At 38.0% G+C, this 21,357-nt stretch overlaps 1 protein-coding gene across 16 annotated transcripts in view; it reads right to left on the reverse strand.

Annotated features, from left to right (window-relative positions):
• The window catches only part of LOC115214409 (breast cancer type 2 susceptibility protein-like), a 210,963-nt gene that overhangs the window by 94,043 nt on the left and 95,563 nt on the right, over window positions 1–21,357 (reverse strand). For all 16 annotated transcript variants that reach the window (XM_036504782.1, XM_036504776.1, XM_036504779.1 and 13 more), the window contains one exon: window positions 4,168–4,239. In XM_036504782.1, the coding sequence (XP_036360675.1) occupies window positions 4,168–4,239 (72 nt within the window). The remainder of the gene's footprint in view (window positions 1–4,167; window positions 4,240–21,357) is intronic.

A 21,357-nucleotide genomic window follows, 5' to 3' on the forward strand; every position in this document is an offset into this window, starting at 1 on the left:
ATAAGTTTGATTACCAATATACATCAGCTTGGATGACACTTTACTCAACCGACAGAGGAAGGTGACCGATCAAACTGATTATGTAAACAGAATTTTGATTGGTTGGAAGTGTGTTCTTATCTCAAGCTCTGATTTTCACATGTTCTTGTCGGAACCTTTGATATGGAGTATAGAAATTTTAATCTCTTTCACACTTATGAAATGTCAAGCAAACTTTAAAATTTGTCATTACCGTTTTAGCTGGGAGACCAAACTAATAGTTTGGTAACCTGCATTAAAAATTGAAAGGAAAAAAATAAACAGTTTTGCAGGTTTAACTCAGTGTTTAGTGAACAAGAGAGGTGCGAAATTTAAGAAGCAATTTGTTGGAATCTATATGTCTGTAAGGAGACATAAACGAGAATAGCAAAAATATACCATACCAAAAGAACTGGTAATACATACATACATTACAAGTGTTCTATGACGAGAATGTAAGATTGCTGAATAATTCAACATGAATGTGAAATGACATTAAACATCATATAAGCTAAATGAAGGTTTCTGTAGGAATGCTAAGTCATATTCACTTAGTGAGTTTACATGCACAAGGATGAATTATGATGTTGTCATCGGCATTAGATGCAGTAAGAGCTGGTAGTGGCGATGTTGGCAGTGATGAATTTCATTGTCCTAATGCGGAGAAAGTGAGCAATAACTTCCAGGAGGCAGACGCAAGCTAGAATTCTTAAATGGAGAAAATCTGATCTAGTTAAGGAAATTATTGGGTTCCACTGGGATAGCTAGAAACTCCAAGCAATGGCCTGGACCCTGGTTACCAGCATGAATGTCAAACTTCAAAAAGTAGTTAACCATTTAAAGGTTTTAGTAAACAATTGCAGCATGGAAGGTGTTTATAAGCCATTTAAGAAACACACAAAAACCGTTAGATTCACTTCAACATTTAAATCTAATTTGCCAAAATATTTTCATCGCTTTGAGAGCGCGACCTGTTCACTGACAAAATTCTGTGCTGCATCACAGAATGCAGCATAGAATTTTGTTAGTGAACAGGTTGTGGTCTCAAAGTGATGAAAATATTTTGGCAAATTAAATTTAAATGTTGAAGTGAATCTAACTGTTTTTGTGTGTTTCTTAAATGGCGTATAAACACCTCCCATGCTGCAATTGTTTTTGTTCCAGCACACAATTTCAGGTTTTAGTAAATTTATACAGAAAAAGTAAGCATTATACCATCCAGCATAAATTAAAATTAACTTCATTATATTTTTTTCTGTAAAAACCTATTCTGACATTAAATGAGTCAACTTCCCGTACAGATGTTTACATTTGTACATCATTTTTCAACAAAAAAAAATTCTTAAAAAAATTTTGGAAACTATCTACTCATGTAATCTATGCACCCACTAAAGTCTATTTTTGTTTTTGTGAAACAAAAGTGTGTAAATTACATAGGTTTTTTCGGTAAGGTGCATTAAGTAATCATTGTATTCCAATTTGCTTCACTTTTCAATGATTAGCAGATGAGTGACATCTTTTGATATAGACACAACACAGGCTATGCTTTCAGGTTTTTTAGGATAAAGTTTTCAGAAAGAATCCAATAAGTTTCTCATTAATTCTGTGAAGTATTCATGGGTCCCTGCTAATTAGTATAAATTTAAAAGAAAAAAAAAACCCAAAACAAAACACTTATGTCTGTGTGATAACAAATTTCTTTCTCAACCACATGGTTGTAGATTTTGCCCCAGTGTGTGACACCTTGAACAAATGCTTTCTTCTATAACTCCAGGCTGACCTAAGCCTGACGTTATAGAAGGATTTAACAGATGGAAACTGAAAGAAGCCTCTCTCTATATATAATGTAGGAAGGTAGGATAAATTCCCAGCTGTTTCCTCTTGAAGCACATCTGCTTATTTCATTATTATAATCCAGTATGTAGTTGCTGTTGTCATTTTAGTATTGATGCAAAGTACATATCAAAATAGAAAACTCTGAAAATATTGTTTATAGAGTTATTGTATAACAATCACGAATGGACCATTCTAACTTCTATCTCGATATTAGCATATTTAACAACCATTATTTTGCTCTCTCTTCTTTCCTCCACTACCAACACGACTCCTGATGACTAACTATATATAAATGCTTCATCCAAACGTAAATGTTGTACCATTTGGTTCTCTGCCTGAAGAATTTCTAACAGGAAATCTCTTACATATTTATCTAACAAGTAAAACCTTGTAATTCCTATTCGCAAATGAAATGTATGTAATGGTGAATAAATAATATCGAAAATATTTTCCAACTTCTTGTTTTGTTATATATGCATGTGTGTGTGTGTGCGTGCACGTGCGCATGTGTGTATGTTTGTGTTTGTCCCCTACCACAACTTGACAACTGGTGTTAGTTTGTTTCCTTCCTTATAATTTAGTGCTTCAGCAAAAAGAGACCGACAGGCACAGGAGTGGCTGTGTGGTAAGTAGCTTGCTTACCAACCACATGGCTCCAGGTTCAGTCCCACTGTGTGGCACCTCAGGCAAGTGTCTTCTGCTATAGCCTCGGGCCGACCAAAGACTTGTGAGTGGATTGGGTAGATGGAAACTAAAAGAAGCCCATCGTATATATATATATATATATACACACACACACACTATACTATACTATACTATATATATATATATATATATATATATATATATATATGTATGTATGTATGTATATGTTTGTGTGTCTGTGTTTGTTCCCCCCAACATTGCTTGACAACCAATGCTGGTGTGTTTAAGTCCCCGTCACTTAGTGGTTCGGCAAGAGAGACCGATAGAATAAGTACTAGGCTTACAAAGAATAAGTCCTGGGGTCGATTTGCTCGACTAAAGGCGGTGCCCCAGCATGGCCGCAGTCAAATGACTGAAACAAGTAAAAGAATAGAATAAGAACCAGGCTTAGAATGACTGAAACAAGTAAAATACAAATGACTTCTCACTTGACCTAAACAAGTATCAAAACAAATGCACATAGAAATAGTTGCAATACCAATAACTTTGCTGGCTCCAAACACTGAGCTGGGATACACACCACAAGTGATAAGTACAGGGGAGTAGCAACTGTTGTGCTTTGACTAAATCCATTTTGTCTGCCTCTGCAGAGACACCACCAGAAGCAAACAGATGGCGAGTCAAATAGGCAGTTACTCAAACTACTATAAACAGCAGCCAAATCTCCTTCAAAGTAGACCCTTACAAAAATGGGAGCCATATTGGAAAAATGAGGTCTAAGAGATTGAAACTTTTTAGAAAACAGCATGATAATGTTTGGAATATATAAAGGTGCATGGCTCAGTGGTTAGAACGTTGGGCTTACAATCATGAGTTAGTAAGTTCAATTCCCAGACCAGACTGTGTGTTGTGTTCTTGAGCAAGACACTTTATTTTCAGGATGCTCCAGTTCACTCATCTGTAGAAATGAGTTGCGATGTCATTGGTGCAAAGCTGTATTGGCCTTTGCCTTTCCCTTGGATAACATCGGTGGTGTGAAGAGGGGAGGCTGGTATGCATGGGCAACTGCTAGTCTTTCATATGCAACATTGCCCGGACTTGTGCCTTGGAGAGTAATTTTCTAGATGCAAACCCATGGTCATTCATGAATGAAGGGGAGGGGGTCTTTTTTAATGTTTGGGATGCTTTTGATTATAGGTGTGTTTGATCAGGGCTGACCTAGGGCAAAATAATAACTGGTGTACAGAAACAGAGTGGAGAGTAGAGAGAATACCTGATTAGACTGTCACACTGCTTTGATACCATTCATCACAGCATGCTGGAATGGACAGTATGGTGAGGTATGTTATACCTGAAACAATAGATCTGTAGGTTATTCTTAGTTTTTCAACCAATTGCCTTGCTTGTTTGATCAGAGATTACCCAAAGAGGTGAGGAATGGTAGCAACAATGGTAGTAAAACCGTCACCATCACCTCCCGCCACCGCCACCACCACTGCCGCCACCACCACCACCACAAATGATGAACAACAACAATAGTTTAAAAAGTGGTTTCTCTATTTGCACACAAATCTTTATAAAACATTTGAAGTGTATTCTTCAAACTTTATCTTAATGTAAGATGTTTAAATAACATCAAGGATATATAAAAGTTAAGATTTACTTTACCTCTTACAGTTATCAATTTCAAGATCATATCTATACTTGAGCTGAAGAGCAACCATTTCAGGAGAGAGACATCTGAAATGTTTCATACAGAAAAGAAATAAAAATCATTATATGGTTAATCCTTTAGCATACAAACTGGCCATATCTAACCTTAATATTCTACCTGTTATATGTTCAAACCAACCAGATACAACCTCTCACACCTACCCTATAATGTCCTTCTAAAAATAATCAATCACACCATGAAAATCTCAAAGCTATGAGATAATGCATGATTAATTGAAAGCAATGCAAATAAACAAGCATTACATTAGACAGAATAATCTGAATGCTAAAGGGTTAAACAATGTTTATTTATTTATTGTTTGATATTTCATGTATTGGACAAAAACATTGTATTTGCAATTTTACAATTCAGCACTCAGATAGGCCAAAATAATTTCTTTTATAAATATGTGCTTGTTTAGACATGTTGCTTACTACCTGAAAAGTAAAAGATTATACAATACAGAAAACCTGTTTTGATAGTTAAACATGATAAAATGTATTAAGCCATGCTGTACAATACTTTGTGTTAGGTATGGTATCCAGCTGTAAAAAAAAAAAACATGTTGAAAAGGCAAGAATGAATCAAGTCTTCATAGAGTAGAACGGACTCTTTAGTTTTACAGGAGGGTATGGCTTGGTCAGCCTGTAATGACATGCATAAGATCTGGTCATCAAATCTAAGTAGAGACTTCAAACTTGAAATCTTCAAAGCCACAGTCAAACCAATTCTACTATATGGCTCAGAAACCTGGACGTTATCAAAGAAGCTTGAGAGGAGGTTGGATGGAACCTACACTCGCCTCCTTATGAGAGCTCAAAATCTCTCGTGGAAGCGCCATCCAACCAAAATGGAAATATATGGGAAACTACCACCTGTGTCATCTCTTGTGAAAGGTAGGAGAGTCCAGTTTGCTGGACATTGTTGCAGAGCTGAAAAAGAGGTAATTTCTACTCTCCTCCTCTGGGAGCCATCTACTCGCAATGCCAGAGGGCGCACACTCTCCTACCCTGATGTAATCTCCAGGGATACAGGCATCCAGCAACAGGACCTCCGTAATGCCATGATGGACCGTGAAGTCTGGCGTAGCATGGTAAATTCCATTGTCTTGACCATGGTCGAACAATGATGATGATGATGAAGTCAGTGGTATAATGAAATGATCCAGTCTGAACTGTAATGTGCTTGGTGTTAGGGAGAGCCCCTTTTTCTTTGGATATGTTTATGTTTGTTTGTATGTATGCATGCATCACACATATGTACATTTGTTCATTTTATTTATATATTAATTGGAATTCTTCCAAGAAAGAAGGGGTTCATTTCTGATAAGGAAACAGAAGCTTCATCACTGAAATTTGGACAATAACAATGCCAACTGTCACACAATAAAACTTTAGGAAAGTCTTGTATATTTTTACTGTTCTGCTTACAAATGGTATCTGTAAAGTGAAAGTTAGTTGGTCCCTTTTTATACTTGAAAATTCTAGCGTTTCCAGATGGTCGATTAGTTACTTACTAACAGCCAAGTACACCGATAATAATTGGCATAATTATGAATTAATAATTAGGTTAGAAGAGTTGTAGGTTTTGAAACAGTTTTTCATTAAAATTTCCTCTTCATACACTATGATTATCTTCCATTCTCCATCCCTGCCCTGCTCACTGTATTGCTACTTTCCCCATACCTCTCTTTATACCTAGGTTCTAGCCTGTCACTGCAATCCTAATTTCCACTCCCTACTTGCACCTTCTTGGCAATACCTGGCCACGTATATTATGGCCCCATACCTTGAGGGCATGCTCTGGCAATTGCCTCCATTTATCTTTCTCTTCCTTACTCTACTATCCCATCTATGCCCTGAACCTCATTCCTTGTGAGTATACCCTGGTACTTCACCATCATCTCTCTCTCTGGCACACTTGCTGTCTTCCACTCTCTCTCTCTCTCTTTCCCTTGTGCTGGGTAACCACGTATCTTCTCTACAGCAGCACACCTGTTTATGCCCTCACTCTTGGTCACTCTCTCTCTCCCCTTTTCTTGTACTTCTGTCTGACTAGGTAACCAAGTCTCTCCTTTACAGCAGCACACTTAATTGTCCTCTTTCTTGTTAGCTATCTCTTCCTCTCTCTCTCTCTCTCTCTTGGCTGGGTAATTTCCCCAAGACACCTGAAGAAGGTTGGAGGGTATAGCAGCCGAAACGTGTTAACAACAAACAAGATGAGGACAAATATCCGTCAAATGTAAATAATGTACATAGTTCCTCATCTCTTAAATATAGAACTCTATGAGATGTGATATGTTAAGCATGAGATGAACAGAGGCTACACTTTGTGTTAATATTATCAACATCCTCAAGTTTATGGAAACATACTCATGTGCAGGTGTGGCTGTGTGGTTAGAAGCTTGCTTCCCAACCACATGGATCCGGGTTCAGTCCCACTGCGTGATACCTTGGGCAAGTGTCTTCTACTATAGCCTTGGACTAACCAAAGCCTTGTGAGTGGATTTGGTAGATGGAAACTGGAAGGAGCCTGTTGTATATATATATGTATATATTTGTGTGTGTGTGTATGTGTGAGCGTTTGTGCTTGTGTTTGTCCCCCCATGCTATCACTTGACACCTGTTTAGCAAAAGAGCCCGACAGAATAAGTACTAGGCTTACAAAGAATAAGTCTTGGGGGTCGATTTCTTCAACTAAAACTCTTTAAGGCGATGCTCCAGTATGGCCACCGTCAAATGACTGAATCAAGTAAAAGAATGAAAGAAAGCATAATGTTTTCATTATATGCAGTGTTTCTCTTCCAGGTCCTTGCTGAGATATAATAGTCTTGCATTACTGGAATCATAGGAAAAGTCATCAGGAAATGAGTTTTACTCAAGGAATTCATAGTAGATGTGTAGGATGTTACTCACTTTATGTCTTACCACTGACTCATGATCTAAGTTGGTCGATAATATTTAGTAGGTGCTGAGTAATATCCTATGACACTTGGAGGGTGTCTGTACTAATCTTAAACCTTTTCCTCCCACTTCTCTTTTGATATAGTCTCTCAATATCACTCTTTTCTGCAGAAGTTTGCAGTTGATCTCAGAATCTTGCAGGTTTTAATGTCGGTATCTGGCGAATTTGTCAGCAACAATTCATCTACAGCAATCTACAATCACACACACAGACACACACACACACAACCACACACAGATAAATTATTATAGATGAATTGGCACATAAAAGCACCCATTACATTCTCAGAGTGGTTGGCGTTAGGAAAGGTATCCAGCCATAGAAAATCATGCCAAATCAGACTGGAGCCTGGTGCAGCCTTCCAGTGTGCCAGCCCAGTCAAACCATTCAATTTTAACCTGAGATATTAAAAGCCTTAAATAGACAAGGTATTCTCAGGCTGACTTGGCAATCCAGGGTGATAATTCCAATTTTTAAAAGAGAAAGAGAGAGAGAGAGAGAGAGAGAGAGAGAGAGAGAGAGAGAGAGAGAGAGAGAGAGGAAGGAAACTGATTATAGAAGAATCTCCGTTGAAACCCTTGGGCAAAGTCTACACTAAGTGTTTGGGAAAAAGATGCAGACAAATTGTAGAACCCAAGCTAACTGAAGAACAGTGTGGCTTTCATCCTGGATGCAGCATGATGAACCAAATATTCACTCTACAGCAGGTCTTTGAGAAATCATGGGAATACTGCCAAGAGGCATACATTTGCTTTGTAGACCTTGCAAACACATATGATTGCGTGCCACAAGACATGCATGTGTTGTATGAGTTTAGGATTAATGGGAAACTTCTGGCTGCTGCGAAGTCCTCTTATGGATACCTGGAAACAGATGATAGTTGGCAACACAAAGGGCACACCACAGCAGAAATTCTGCTTCAGTAAACTCTGACCTATGCAAGCATTAAAAAGTAGATATTAAAACAATGATGGTGCATACATATACACCATTATATCAACAAGCAAATGTACATATATGTATATAAATGTAAGTGTTAAGCTGACAACACTGAAATAAAGAATAACGTCCACTGTTTTATCAGATGGGTGTTCCTAGTTGGATAAGACTGAACAAAATATTAAAATTCAGAATAATAAACTTCATATAAAATAGAGATCTAAATGGTTAGAATAAGAAACTAGTCAAGAAAAAATCTATGTTATAGAAGAGAATGAAAACTAGAGGATGTAGATAAGTTAAGAACTGATAACCTTGAAGTGTGCGTATGAGCATGTGTGGTTTAACAGTTTGAAAGACAGTTTAATGAAAGCAGCACAAGAATGTAGACTATGTATGTCTATACGAGTGTTACAAATCACATACCCACAAGCAAATTAAATGGGCTAACGGACATGGGTATTAGGAGGTTATACTTTGATGGAATACAAAGGAATTAGAGTATAGGAGTGATCACAGAAAAAACAAAGCATTAGAGAAAGTAGTTAAAAAGTAAGGAAAAAGTATTAGCAAGATAGATATGAGTCAGTAAATAAATGAATAACTACAAGTATGTGTAGATTCACATAAAGGTTAAAAGTAATTTGTAATGTAACAGGAAAGATTAAGTAAGTATCAGAGCACTCAAGTGAAAATTTGTTTAAACATGTTATGCAGTATGTCATGCGAGTTATGGTGGTCTAGTAGTGGTAAGGTTAAGGAAAAGATAAATATCTAAATGCTTAGAATAATTTGTGTGAGCATGACAAATTCCTTTTAGTGTAAGTTACTAAAGAAATTATCTATATATATATAAAGGATCAGTAGGAAACAGATAAAGTATTGTGATATTATATAGGACAGTAATTTATCATCATCATCATCATCATCATCATCTAATGTCTGTTTTTCATGTGGTTTGATGGGAGCTGCCCCAGATCCCTGTCAGCTGTTTTGAGCTGGCAGAAACGTTAGCATGCCGGGCGAAATGCTTTAGCAGTATTTCGTCTGCCGTTACGTTCTGAGTTCAAATTCCGCCAAGGCCAACTTTGCCTTTCATCCTTTCGGGGTCGATTAAATAAGTACCAGTTATGCACTGGGGTTAATATAATCGAATTAATCCATTTGTCTGTCCTTGTTTGTCCTTTCTGTGTTTAGCCCCTTGTGGGTTGTAAAGAAATAGGTATGGTTTCTACAGACGGGTAGTCTTCCTCACACCAATCACTTTACAGAGTGAACTGAGTGCTTTTTACATGGTACCAGCACAAGTGCTCTTTATGTGGCATCAGCATGGATGCTAATTACACGGTGCCAGCATGGGTACTTTTTATGTAAAATATGACAATGTTCAGAAATGTGCATTAGAGTAAAATATATGATGGCATAAAAGATGCATGGGAATATAAAATACCTATTTCTTTACTACCCACAAGGGGCTAAACACAGAGGGGACGAACAAGGACAGACAAATGGATTAAGTCGATTATATGGACCCCATTTCGTAACTGGTACTTATTTAATCGACCCCAAAAGGATGTAAGGTAAAGTCGATTTCGGCGGTATTTGAACTCGGAACGTAACGGCAGACAAAATACGGCTACGCATTTCGCCCGGCATGCTAACGTTTCTGCCAGCTCGCATCACCAATTTGAGCAGTATAGGTGTAGGAGTGGCTGTGTGGTAAGTAGCTTGCTTACGAACTACATGGTTCTGGGTTCAGTCCCACTGCGTGGTACCTTGGGTAACTACTATAGCTTTGGGTCAACCAAAGCCTTGTGAGTAGATTTGGTAGACGGAAACTGAAAGAAGCCCGTCGTATGTATGTATATATATATATATATATATATATATATATATACTCTCAACAATTGAGGGTAAAATTAATTAATTATTAATCAATTTCACCAAGTATTCAGTATGTAAAGGGACCATTTAAGGCGAATTCAAATTATTACATTATATAAAAGGGCTTAGTAAAATAAATTACTTTGCCACATACTGAACTCATTAGAAATAGCAGCTAAAAAAATTTTTTTTTTAAACTATTTCTAATACTTAAAGAAAATCTCTCTCATATAGTGTTTGCTCAAGTCAACTCACGAAGATATGGGGGTAAAAACATTAAAAAATCACAAATGCAAAGGTTATTTGAGAACGTACGTTTCTAGATTAGTCAAATCGACATTTCTTTCGTCAGCTCAGAACTCCTTGATTCGGATTTGGGAACACTGAAAGCGGGGGCATACCCTTTTGGCTTCTTATCACTTCCGGAGATCTGCTCCAACTACCAGTGCTATCAAATTCAAAATATGCAAGCGAAGAATTTCTGCTCTCCCCTTTCCACCAGCGTGGGTTAGAATTGGTAAACACTATGTTTTATCGGTAAAAACCGAAGCAATTAAATAGAGAGAAATGAATTATAATTTCAACAATTGAGGGTAAAATTAATTAATTATTAATCAATTTCACCAAGTATTCAGTATGTAAAGGGACCATTTAAGGCGAATTCAAATTCCCAAATCCGAATCAAGGAGTTCTGAGCTGACGAAAGAAATGTCGATTTGACTAATCTAGAAACGTACGTTCTCAAATAACCTTTGCATTTGTGATTTTTTAATATTTTACCCCCATATCTTCGTGAGTTGACTTGAGCAAACACTATATGAGAGAGATTTTCTTTAAGTATTAGAAATAGTTTAAAAAAATTTTTTAGCTGCGATTTCTAATGAGTTCAGTATGTGGCAAAGTAATTTATTTTACTAAGCCCTTTTATATAATATATATATATATATATGTATGTGTGTATGTATATGTTTGTGTGTCTGTGTTTGTCCCCCCAACATTGCTTGACAACCAGTGGTGGTGTGTTTACATCCCCGTAACTTAGCGGTTCAGGAAAAGAGACCGATAGAATAAGTACTAGGCTTACAAAGAATAAGTTATGGGGTTGATTGGGGTCGATCTGTTCAATTAAAGGCAGTGCTCCAGCATGGCCACAGTCAAATGACTGAAACAAGTAAAAGAGTAAAGAGTGTATATTCAAGAAAAAAGTTTCTAGTGTATTAAGTCATGTAATATCTAAAGCAATCCAGCAGTGTATTACAAAATATTACTAAGATATCTTATTTATTACAGAAAACATTACTCTTTACTCTTTTATCTGTTTCAGTCATTTGACTGCGGCCATGGTGGAGCACCTCCTTTAGTCGATATGGAGTATCGAAATTTTAACTTATTCTTTGTAAGCTGAGTACTTATTCTATCAGTCTCTTTTGCTGAACTGCTATGTTATGGGGATGCAAACACACCAGCTTCGGTTGTCAAGCGATGTTGGGGGGCAAACACAGACACACACACACACACACACACACATATATATATATACAACAGGTTTCTTTCAGTTTCCATCTACCAAATCCACTCACAAGGCTTTGGTCGGCCTGAGAGTATAGTAGAAGACACTTGCCCAAGGTACCATGCAGTGGGACTGAATCCAGAACCATGTGGTTGGTAAGCAAGCTACTTATCACACAGCCACTATAAAAAACTAACAGTACAGCTGAACAGGAAGCAAGAAATTACGATAGCGAAAATATTTTATATGATTACAGTAATAAAACATACAAGAAAATACAAAGAATACATATAAAAAGCAAGCTTCAACAACAATCAAAAACAAACCAAAACAAATTAACAAAAAACTTTAATCATTTTCAGAGCCAGAAAAATCCTTATCATCAGATCTTAAAAACCCATTATCACTGTTGCTCGTATATGACTATTGATATTATTGCCTTTAAATAATGCACCATCTGTTGTGCAATCTGGGATATAATCAGTACCACACTTCTTAAGAGTTTCACAATTGCTTCAGGTTTTTTTTTAGATAATCCCAAAACTGACCCACTTACTTATGCACCTGTGCAATGGTGGACCACTTCATTCTCCTGTGAGTGTGAGGCCCTGATGTGGTTCTCCCAACCTTTTGTTCCAATGTTCTTGCATATTCTGCTTAAATGGTACATTCACATCATATAAATAAATAAATAAATAATAATAATAATAATGATGATGATGATGATGATGATGATGATGATAATAATAATAATAAAAATAATAATAATAAAATAATAACAACAACAATAATAATAATGGTAATGCTTAAGTAAATATTATTATTATGGAGTTAGGCTAGGTAGAAGATATTATTTAGACTATAATTAGCCTATAGTAATGAGTGTTAAGAACGAATTAGCTTATGGGAGGCCCAACTTTGCATATAGCACCTTGGGGGGTTTCTAAGAAAAAAATATACCTTATATGCCATAAAATAAAGTAATTAGTGTGGGGATGGTTGAACAAGGTATCACTAATGACTGAGCAGCTACAATTACCTATTAACTATTAGTGTAAGGTAAAATGCTTGTAATGTTCAAAAGTCTTAAAAGTTCTATGTAGGCACTATGAAATTTATGTAGCTATCATCATCGTCATCATTTAATATCCATTTTCCATGCTGGCATGGGTTGAATGGTTTGACAGGAGCTGGTCAACTGAAGAGCTGTCTGGACTCCATGTCTGTTTTGGCATGGTCTCTATGGCTGGATGCCCTTCCTAGAGGGTAGTATTTATTGAGTGTAGGGATTTTGGCAAACAAGGATTCCTATGCTTTCAGTTGTGCATAGGCTACAATGTCTAATATTTTCTCAGTATGAATTTGTTTTTGATGAAATGTTCCATTTCAGGAGGTATTCCTTATCTCTAGTCTTTAAGTCCTAAATGTTGTTGAATAGTGAGGTATCATCGTTTTGGGTTAGGTCTTAGCATGAATGATAGGATGATTTAAGTGTTGGTTAAAAGGAATAGAAATGAGAAAAACTGGTGTGTACTGGTACTGTACATAAGTAGCATTTTTCATTAAACAGTTTGAATTCAGTGGACAAGTATTAGGGTAAATATAAAAAACACCACTTGAGCATGGCCGTTGCCAGTACCGCCTGACTGGCCCTTGTGCTAGTGATACATAAAAGCACCCACTACACTCTCGGAGTGGTTGGTGTTAGGAAGGGCATCCAGCTGTAGATACTCTGCCAGATCAGATTGGAGCCTTGTGCAGCCATCTGGTTCGCTAGTCCTCAGTCAAATCGTCCAACCCATGCTGGCATGGAAAGCAGACGTTAAACGATGGTGATGATGATGATGATGATATATATATATATATATATATATATATATATATACAGATATGCATATATACTAGCTGATATACCCAGTAATTCCTGGAAAAGTGGGGCTTATCTCCTGGTTCCGTTCTCATAATTGTTTCACAAATCCAGTAGTAACAATACAAAGTATGTAACCCTTAAAATGGTTTTTGTGCATTTACAGAGAATACCGAACAATCATACATAGGATCTTGTTTTTAGAAAACCCCAATAAGTTATGAATACCAAAATCGTGAAGCCAATTATGTTATAACATACAGCTGAGTTACCCGATAGTAACAATTCAAAGAAAGTAGCTTTGAAAAGAGCTTTAATGCATGACGTAATAACAGGCAAATTGGATATGAGATAATAACAATTGAAAGTAAGTCTGGAAAGTTCTTCAGGTAGCACCTGTCAATTGGTCGAAGTGACATGAAAGGCATCGTCATTCATGATATATTGGTGAATAAGTTACTAACAGAAATAAGTGGATCTATTGTTAAAGAAAATACTATTTTTCCTGTTTAAGAGTTGTTCTGGGTAAAGTGCGAAAATAACTCTAACAGTTGAAATACCATAAAAAGCCTTGTAATTTGCACACCTGTTTAATTTACGCAGGTGATTTTCGGGATAAAATTTGTTAAAAAAAGCTTCTTTTCAGAATTTTCAGAATTGCCAATATGACCAGGGAAAAATGGTTTCCAATTTAGTTGTATTTAGCATAAATTCACTTACTTATGATTAGATTTTATTAAATTTTCATTAAATAAAAGTAATTAATGTTTCACAGGTATCACATTGAAAGCTAATCAATTATGAAGTGTTTGTGTTGCTTATAATAAACTTTATTTTACATTTCTTGCCCATAAGAGATTATGTCCAATCTTTAGCATACTTCTGTATGTCTTCTCGAATTACGATCACAGGAAAAGTTGTTGATAATTCTTATCAACAAAAATCAAAGCTGGCTGATAAATATACACAAGTGTTGCAAAATAAGTTGAATTACCAATTAACATCAGCTTGGATGACACTTTACTCAACCGACAGAGGAAGGTGACAGATTAAACTGATTATGTAAACAGAATTCTGATTGTTTGAAAGTGTCTTCTTGTCTCAGGCTCTGATTTTCCACCTGTTCTCGTTGGAACCTTTGATATGGAGTATAGAAATTTTAATCCCTTTCACACTTCTGAAATGTCAAGCAAACTTAAAAATTTGTCATTACCGTTTTAGCCAGGAGACCAAACTGATAGTTTGGTAATCTGCTAAAATAAACACAAATAAATTGAGGGAGAAATGATCAATGTGCAAAAGAGAAAAATAAAGAAAAATGAATGCGTTATTTCTCCATGGTCATTAAAAGAACATAAATGGGTTATATGTGGACTCCAATTATAAATATTTATTAAACTGCAATGAGCGCCTAGTAACAAGTTAGTTGTTGGTTTAACATGTATAAAAAGCTTCACAAAGATTCATTAATGGGTGAAGACAGCAACTTAACACAAACAGACTGCAGTTTATATATGTATAGATTAAGGCAGCAAGCTGGTAGAGTTGTTAGCATGCTGGGTATAATGCTTAGCAGCATTTTGTCTGTCACTATGTTCTGAGTTCAAATTCTACTGAAGTTGGCTTTGTCTTTCATTCTTTCAGGGTTGATAAAATAAGTATCAGCTGAGCACTGGGGTTGATGTAATCAACTTACCTCACCCCTAAAATTGCTGGCCTTGTGCCAAAATTTGAAATCATTATATATATATATTCTTTTCTACTCTAGGCACAAGGCCTGAAATTTTGTGGGAGGGGTCCAGTGTATTAGATCAACCCCAGTACATAACTGGTACTTAATTTATCGATTTTGAAAGGATGAAAGGCAAAGTCAATCTTGGCAGCATTTAAACTCATAACATAAAGACAGAAGAAAAACTGCTAAGCATTTCGCCCAGCACGCTAATGTTACTGCCAGCTTGCAACCTTCCTTATATTGAAATCATTGTATATATATATATATATATATATATATATATATGAAGTTTTACTACATGCTTGCAATAGCATTAAGAATCTGTATGTATATAAATAATGTATAAAGTGTATAGTGTCTGTGTGCTCTCCTGCTAACTATAGACCAACATATCTTTTACCTTTTATTTGTTTCAGTCATTTGACTGTGGCCATGTTGGGGCACCACCTTGAAGGGTTTTAATCAAATGAATCGATACCAGTATTTAATTTTTTATGTCTGGTATTTATTCTATCAGTCTATTGTTGAACTACTATGTTATGGGGACTAAACCCTTTTGTTACCATATTTGAGATGCTCTGTGTTTCTTTCAGTTAGTTTTAGATATTACAAAGAATTTAGTAAAAATGCTTAGTTATCATTAAACTTAGTGTTCAGAACATAAATTGCGACTAAGGTTTGGTGGAAGATTTTAATTCAAAACTTAGGAAAGCAAGACATTTGTACTACAGAGCCAGAGGCGGTTTCAGCCAGGTTGGTATTGAAGGGGTTAAACAACACCAACACCAGTTGTCAAGTGGTGATGGTGGGGGACAAACACAGCAGGGCTGTGGAGTCAATCGGAAACAAAGGGTAGCTGAGTCAGAGTCGGTAAAACTATACTGACTCCGACTCACAATATCTTTATTCTTTGATATAAACCAGTTATAACATATAGGCCTACTCAAAGTATAAGCGTATGCATATGCTTTATGAGATATGTAGTCCACAATCACTTAATTACATAAAGAGGAGTCAGAGTTGGAGGTACCAATAGCAAAGGAGTCGGAGTCAAAGTTTTTAGTTTCAACCCCACAGCCCTGATACAAAGGCACACTTTCTGAATGTAATATGAAAGGCAAAATTTTTTAATTTTAATAATTTATGATAAAAAAATCAAATGCAGACCCTATTATATGTCCGAGGTCAAATTATTCATGCATCAGAAGTATGGAAGTAATTAATAAAGCTGTTTTCGTATTGAAAGTGAATACGCACACATCTCTATTTTATATATTAGAAGATGGTATGGTATGGTATGGTGGACTCTCCCATCAAAGAATGACCTGCGCAAAGGATTTGATTATTGTGATCAAATGTTCATACCACATATTAGCTTACCCTCACCATCAAATTGACATTGTCTAAAGAGCTGCACAGTGTACCACATTTCAGATGTGAAAGGGATCGTAGAGCAACGTGAGATCACCTAGAATGTTAGTGCAACACCCTGACCACTAAACCACACACCTTTATATCTACACACACACACACACATGACAGGCTTCTTTCGGCTTCCATCTGCCATGTCCACCTTAGTCAGCCCAGGGCTTTCTGAAGATTATTTAATATATACCTAACATCAAAATTATAACAAGAAACAAAACATATGCATATATGATGGCTGCCCCCTCGTTATCGAGTATGGCCATTGCACGAAGCTTAATCAAAGTTGTTATCGTGCAATGCCTGTGCAAGAAGATATTTTTAAAGTGAGGAAAGGCTGTGCACTGAGTCAATCCCGCTCACTAAGCAACATCAGCCATAATCCGAAAAGAAGAACAAGTCAACATCATCGGTAACCACTGAGCCACAGGTTTTATATCGGAGTTACCCGAGTTACCTTCTAGAAGGATGCCCTAACAAAGGCTAGGAGTCCTTCACTCCCAATGGTTTAACCACATGATCAGGTATTCAGTCCAATTATTTCTATGTTCCCGTGCATGATACAGCCTTAAGACATTTATTGGATGGCCGCTGACTCTCAAGAGTTCCTCCGCCCTTTGACGGGTTTTGTTTTTCATCCCACAGGGTGTCCAATAAACACCCTCCTCACCAAGCAAGCTTGGTGGGGTTGCCAGTTTAATCGCCGACGACCCAACCATGCAACAGGTTGTACTGGGTTACATGTTACCAGTAGCACTCGAAAGTGACCTGTATATGCATATATACGTACATGCATGCATACATACATTCATATATATATGATGACCCAGAAGTCACGCACCATTCTGGTTTTCATTAAAAATAATTGACACAATTTTTTTTTCTAATTTATTTTATTGCAGAGGGTGCTCAATTTGAGTATTTGTTATGATTAATTTCAATAAAGGTGTATTTTTCTTTAAAAAACCAGGATGGTGTGCGACTTCTGAGATACCCTGTATATATGATAGTTGGGTTTAAAATTTTCTTCTTTTAGTCTGTTGGTTGCACGACATGTTGCCTGTTCTTTCCAGTTTATTTGTCTTTTACTTGTTTCAATCATTTAACGTCAGCCATGATGGGGCAACACCTTGAAGGGTTTCTTGTTGAGCAGGTCGATCCCAGTACTTATTTTATCGGTTCTCTTTTGCCGAACCGCTAAATTGCAGGGATGTAAACAAACCAACACCACTTGTCAAACGGTGATAGATGACAGATACATGCACATTTACACACACGATGGGCTTCTACACAGTTTCTGTCAAAAAATTCTGTCTGACCCATGCAAGCACGGAAAAGAGGATATTAAGATGATGATGTCATGCCATCCTAAATATGTTGATGCACTTAACCGGTGGGAGACAAGGCGAATAGTTGAAGTTTGATTATCATGTATTATGCGGACAACTATTACTCAGTTTTAAAAGGTGGGAGAAAATTATGGGGTGACATTATACACAAATAAATAAATAAATATGGAGATTGTTTTCCTCCTATGACTCACTGGACTATGGGATTAGTGATTACAATGCTTCAGTCATTTTCAACAAAATATTACACTGCAACTGATGCAACATTAGTCATGGCAATATTTTGAAATATTTGTGTGTGTGTGTGTATCCAACATATTTTTCTTATATTGAACTCTACTATTTCTTTCTATTTAGCTCATAATGCCTCTGATAATGGGATATTTTTTGTATCCCTGAAACAGCTGTAAGACCACCTTTCTATTTATAAATGCCCTAGAAATATCACATTGCCTTGGTATTGTTATCTTATTTTATTTAGGTAGATCTGGCGAGATAGTTGAGATGCTTGAACGGAGATGGGTTGATGTATGTTGCATGCAAGAAATAAGGTGGAGAGGAGGATCTGCTAGGTTCCTCACAGGCAAGGAACACAGGTACAAGATTTTCTGGGCAGGGAACACTGACGGGGTCGGTGGCGTGGGTATACTTATCGCTGAGAAATGGGTAGATAGAGTACTGAGGTAATCAGAGTAAGTGACAGAATACTTAAGATTAGAATAGTGCTTCATAATAGATTAGCAACCATTATATCGGCCTATGCCCCTCAGCCAGGGCTACCCGATGGACAGAAAGACAGTTTCTATGACACCCTACTGCAGACCACCTCATTGACGAACGACAGGGACCTTCTCTTTGTGGCTGGTGATTTCAATGGGCATGTTGGACGACATGCTGGGGGCTTCCATGGCGTACATGGAGGCTACGGTTATGGTTCCCGCAACGAGGAGGGAACCAGGCTGCTGGAGTTCTGCGATGCAAATGACCTTATGGTCTGCAATACCAACTTCAGGAAACCCACCTCTCACCTAGTCACCTACCGTTCTGGCGGACACACCAGCCAGATTGACTACATCCTTGCCAGAAAAAGGGAAAGATGGCTGCTTATAAATGCCAAAACCTTCCCAGGCGAAGAATGCACCCCACAACATAGACTGGTAGTTAGTGACTTTAGGATCAGGACTAAGAGGGCGACTAGAAGACGACCAACATGGAGAAGAAGGGTCTGGAAGCTAAAAGACCCTGCGAATGGACAGAGATTTAGAGATATGTTACTTGAAGCCTTTGACGAAGTGGAAGGGGGTATAGCTACGCATGGGGTAGAAGACAACTGGACGTTTCTGAGGGACAACCTGCTGAAAGCCGCTGACCAGATCTGTGGCTGGTGCAAAGTCCCCTTAAGACCCAAAATAACGTGGTGGTGGAACAATATTGTTGACAGGGCTATTAGACAAAAGAAACAGGCTTGGAAGAACGGTGGTAGCAGGGAAGTGTATCAGACTGCCAGAAGGGAAGCTAGGAGACAGGTATATCTAGCCAGAGGGGAGGCAGATAAAGAAAAATTTGCCAATGTCCTGCGCCGTGAGGATGAAAGACTTGAGGTATTTCGTGTTGCAAGACAGTGTGTGAGAGAGAATCGTGACGTGGTAGGAGAGAAATGTGTTCGCAAGGATGACGGTTCACTTGCGCTAAATGAGGATGCAAAGAGAGAGGCTTGGAGATGCCACTATGAAAGGTTGCTGAATGAGGAAAATGAATGGGATAAAGAGAGTCTCCCGAATGTCGACCCAACAGAGGGACCAGCAATCCGAGTTAACAGTTCCTTAGTAGATAAGGCAATTAGAAGCATGAAAACAGGGAAAGCCCCAGGCCCATCAGGAATTACTGCAGAGATGCTCAAAATATCTGGTAGTGTCGGCTATAGCTTAGTCACCCGTATAGTAAACCAGGTGATACACGAAGGAGTCATACCCAATGACTGGTGTAGCAGCATAATAGTCAACTGCTACAAAGGTAAAGGCGACGCCCTAGATACAAATAACTACAGGGGCATCAAGCTGCTGGATCAGGTAATGAAGGTTACGGAGAGGGTTATAGCCCAATTAATTAGAGAGAGAGTTATCTTAGATGATATGCAGTTTGGGTTCGTGCCAGGGAAAAGTACTACTGATGCTATATTCCTGGTAAGACAGCTGCAGGAGAAATACCTAGCCAAAGATAAGCCCTTGTATCTGGCTTTTGTTGACTTGGAGAAAGCCTTTGACAGGGTCCCCCGATCCCTTATCTGGTGGTCAATGAGGAAACTAGGGATAGATGAATGGTTAGTGAGAGCTGTGCGAGCCATGTACAGAGACGCTGCTAGTAAGGTGAGGGTTGGCAACGAGTACAGTGAAGAATTCCGGGTAGAGGTTGGGGTCCACCAAGGTTCAGTCCTCAGTCCCCTCCTATTTATCATAGTCCTCCAGGCAATAACGGAGGAATTCAAGACAGGATGCCCCTGGGAGCTCCTCTATGCTGATGACCTTGCTCTAATTGCTGAGTCACTATCAGAACTGGAGGAGAAGTTTCAGGTGTGGAAACAAGGATTAGAATCGAAGGGCCTTAGAATCAACCTAGCCAAAACCAAAGTCCTAATAAGTAGGAAGGTGGACCAATCACAAACGACTTCAGGTAGATGGCCCTGCTCGATCTGTAAAAAAGGTGTAGGTAGAAACTCTATAAGGTGCACCAAGTGTAAGCTATGGACACATAAGAGGTGCAGCAATGTCAAAGGAAGGCTAAGAAAATAGTTTTTGTCTGTGGCAGATGCTCAGGAGCAATAAACACTGGAAATGTGCAGAGACCAACTTCTACCACGTTCCAGGGAGACAAACTAGAAGTAGTTGATAGCTTCCGCTACCTAGGAGACCAAGTCAGTAGCGGGGGTGGGTGTGCTGAAAGTGTAACTGCTAGAGTAAGAATAGCCTGGGCAAAGTTTAGAGAGCTCTTACCCCTGCTGGTGACAAAAGGCCTCTCGCTAAGAGTAAAAGGCAGACTATATGATGCGTGTGTACGTACAGCCATGCTACATGGTAGTGAAACATGGGCCATGACTGCTGAGGATATGCGTAAGCTTGCAAGAAATGAAGCCAGTATGCTCCGATGGATGTGTAATGTCAGTGTTCATAATCGTCAGAGTGTAAGTACTTTGAGAGAAAAGTTGAACCTAAGAAGTGTCAGTTGTGGTGTGCAAGAGAGACGGCTGCGCTGGTATGGTCATGTGACGAGAATGGCTGAAGATAGTTGTGTGCCAAAGTGCTACACCCTAGCAGTTGAGGGAACCTGTGGAAGAGGTAGACCCAGGAAAACCTGGGACGAGGTGGTGAAGCACGACCTTCGAACTTTAGGTCTCACCAAGGAAATGACTGAAGACCGAGTCCTATGGAAGTGTGCTGTGCATGAGAGGACCCGGCAGGACTAGTCAGGCCATAT

This window comes from Octopus sinensis, linkage group LG7 (assembly GCF_006345805.1).
Source record: "Octopus sinensis linkage group LG7, ASM634580v1, whole genome shotgun sequence".
Taxonomy (NCBI): Eukaryota; Metazoa; Mollusca; class Cephalopoda; order Octopoda; family Octopodidae; genus Octopus; species Octopus sinensis.